General features: G+C 35.2%; 1 protein-coding gene across 2 annotated transcripts; it reads right to left on the bottom strand.

Annotated features, from left to right (window-relative positions):
- Positions 166 to 1,793, bottom strand: LOC107646035 (short-chain dehydrogenase reductase 3b). Of its 2 annotated transcripts, XM_016350220.2 has the most exons (3): positions 1,571 to 1,793; positions 507 to 1,336; positions 166 to 256 (listed from the first exon to the last, which is right to left on the bottom strand). In XM_016350220.2, exons 1-2 carry the CDS (start codon positions 1,585 to 1,587, stop codon positions 556 to 558), a joined length of 798 nt encoding a protein of 265 aa, XP_016205706.1. In that variant the 5' UTR covers positions 1,588 to 1,793; the 3' UTR covers positions 166 to 256; positions 507 to 555. The 2 variants fall into 2 exon arrangements, with proteins under 2 accessions (XP_016205706.1, XP_020959593.1); XM_021103934.1 differs by lacking the exon at positions 166 to 256 and having other exon boundaries at positions 385 to 1,336.

Here is a 2,243-nt window from a genome sequence, read left to right as displayed (position 1 = left end):
CAGCTAACCCTCGTATCCGACTTCTTTGGAGCAGGTCGTGTTTAGTACCGACTTCTGGGACGAAGGCTGGTACTGGAGGAGGGCCAACCCTTTGGGTTGGGCTTCTTTGCTTAGATATTGGGCCCTATTTATTGGGCCAGGGTATGAACAAGGTTTAAATAGTAAAAAAAAATCAAAATTATACCACAGTCCACACATCATAAATTGCTAGGAGGTAAAGAAACAAAAACGAACATACATCAAATTTTAAATAATAGGCATAGGAAAAATATATGGTACCAACATATTATCTGTCAATTTATTATCAATAATAATTAATTATTATATTTTAAATACATATATAAAGAGACACATTCAGAAAATATATCTATAAAGACACTTCTATTAAACACAATCATAAAAAGATATTTTTATTAGACACATCTACGAAGACACTTCCATAAAATACAGTTATAAATAAGAGTTGGCAGAAGTTGTCAGCTGTTGATAACGTAGCGGAACTGATAAGCATATAACCCACATCCAACTTATTACTCTGTAATATCAACGAGAACTTCATTTATTTTTTGAAACAGGGATATTAACGGCTAACAAACCTCCGTCAACGACCAAATTGTGTCCACTAATATAAGCAGATTCATTAGAAGCAAGAAACAAAGCCGTTTGTGCAACATGAATTGGCTTCAACACAATCCCCTGCAAATTGGCACCAGCAACACCAGCACTTTCAACTTCGCTTGCTTCCATACCAAGAGCTTCACATGCCAAAGGTGTGGCCATAACATAAGGTGAAATCGAATTGACCCTAATCCCATAAGCTCCAAGCTCACCACACGCCGAACGCACAAGACCCACAAGGCCATGTTTGGATGCGGTATAACCATGACCAGCTCCAGCGCCACCAACCAAAGAAGCTATACTAGCAGTGCAAATTATGGAGCCACGTGTCTTTCTTTCCACCATGACACGTGCCGCGTGCTTAATACACGCCGCTGCTCCACGAACATTCACAGCTACTGTGTTATCAAAGTCATTCAAATCCAAATCAAGTATGTTACAGAGAGAGCCTGTAATTCCAGCGTTACTGAACATGATATCTAAGCTTCCATATTTCTTGATAGTGAAAGCAACGGTTTCTTCAACTTGTTTCTCGTCTCTAACGTCGCAGTGATGGTAACTCACCTTGTCTACGCCAATGGAACTTGCAACTTGAAGCCCCAATTCATCGTTAACATCTGTTATAACTACAAGTGCACCGTTTTCCACAAATAATCTCGCTGCTTCTGCTCCTATTCCACTTGCTCCCCCGGTCACAATTGCAACCTTGCCTTCCAACCTAAAAATCAAAGTAGATTTGCATCAAGGTATGATTAAGAAACTAAACTAAATCTACTATCAATTGGTCCAACATCACTTGTTCACATAATCCACTCATATAACATACTATTTTCTAAGTCACTAAAGAAAAAAATTGGCAGTAAAACGCTGAAAGTAATAGCGGTGGCTTGATCAACTTGCTTCTAATAAAAATATGTGCTGTGATATATATTAAGAATTAATTAAGAATTACCTTTGCTTAGACGACATTGATATTAATATGGCTTCGCTGCTTTGATGTGGAAACCTGGCTTACAATTGAGAAACTTTTGTTGACAGAGGCAAAAGCTGAAGGCGTCATGCTAGTTATTTCATCAATACTCTGATTAAATAAAAGCGAGTGATGATTAGAATTTGAGTACATAAGAGTTTAGTTACTGTTTGAATAGCTTCGCACGTGCTTGTTGAGAGTAATAATGTATTTTGTATTCATTCAAAATTCAATTCTGAAATAATGACCACACAATTTCCATCCTTTTGGTGGATAGACATGAGGGGAAGAAAGATCCATATTCCATCATGACTTGAGTGCAATTTTAGATCCAATAATTACAAAATTTCAACAGTCACTTCTTTTGCTGCTGAGAATAATGAATGAACTACCAATTCAGTTTCCGTCACTTTTTCACCAAAGATAACACCATTTCTGAATTAGTATTTTTTAAAATAAATTTTTGAATATATAGTATAATAAATATAAATATAAATTAATTAATAATACTTGACACATTATTATAGATATTAAATAAATGAAAAATGATTGAGAGGATTAAATAATAAACCTAATTATCCTCCTAACTCTATAAAACTAAAATTTATTAAACTTTTTTATATCTTAAGAATAAGTATTTTTTTTCTTTGCCAAT

This window comes from Arachis ipaensis, chromosome B06, assembly GCF_000816755.2.
Source record: "Arachis ipaensis cultivar K30076 chromosome B06, Araip1.1, whole genome shotgun sequence".
Taxonomy (NCBI): Eukaryota; Viridiplantae; Streptophyta; class Magnoliopsida; order Fabales; family Fabaceae; genus Arachis; species Arachis ipaensis.
The sequence above is the reverse complement of the archived record's forward strand: the minus strand, read 5'-3'. Positions and strand labels throughout refer to the sequence as shown.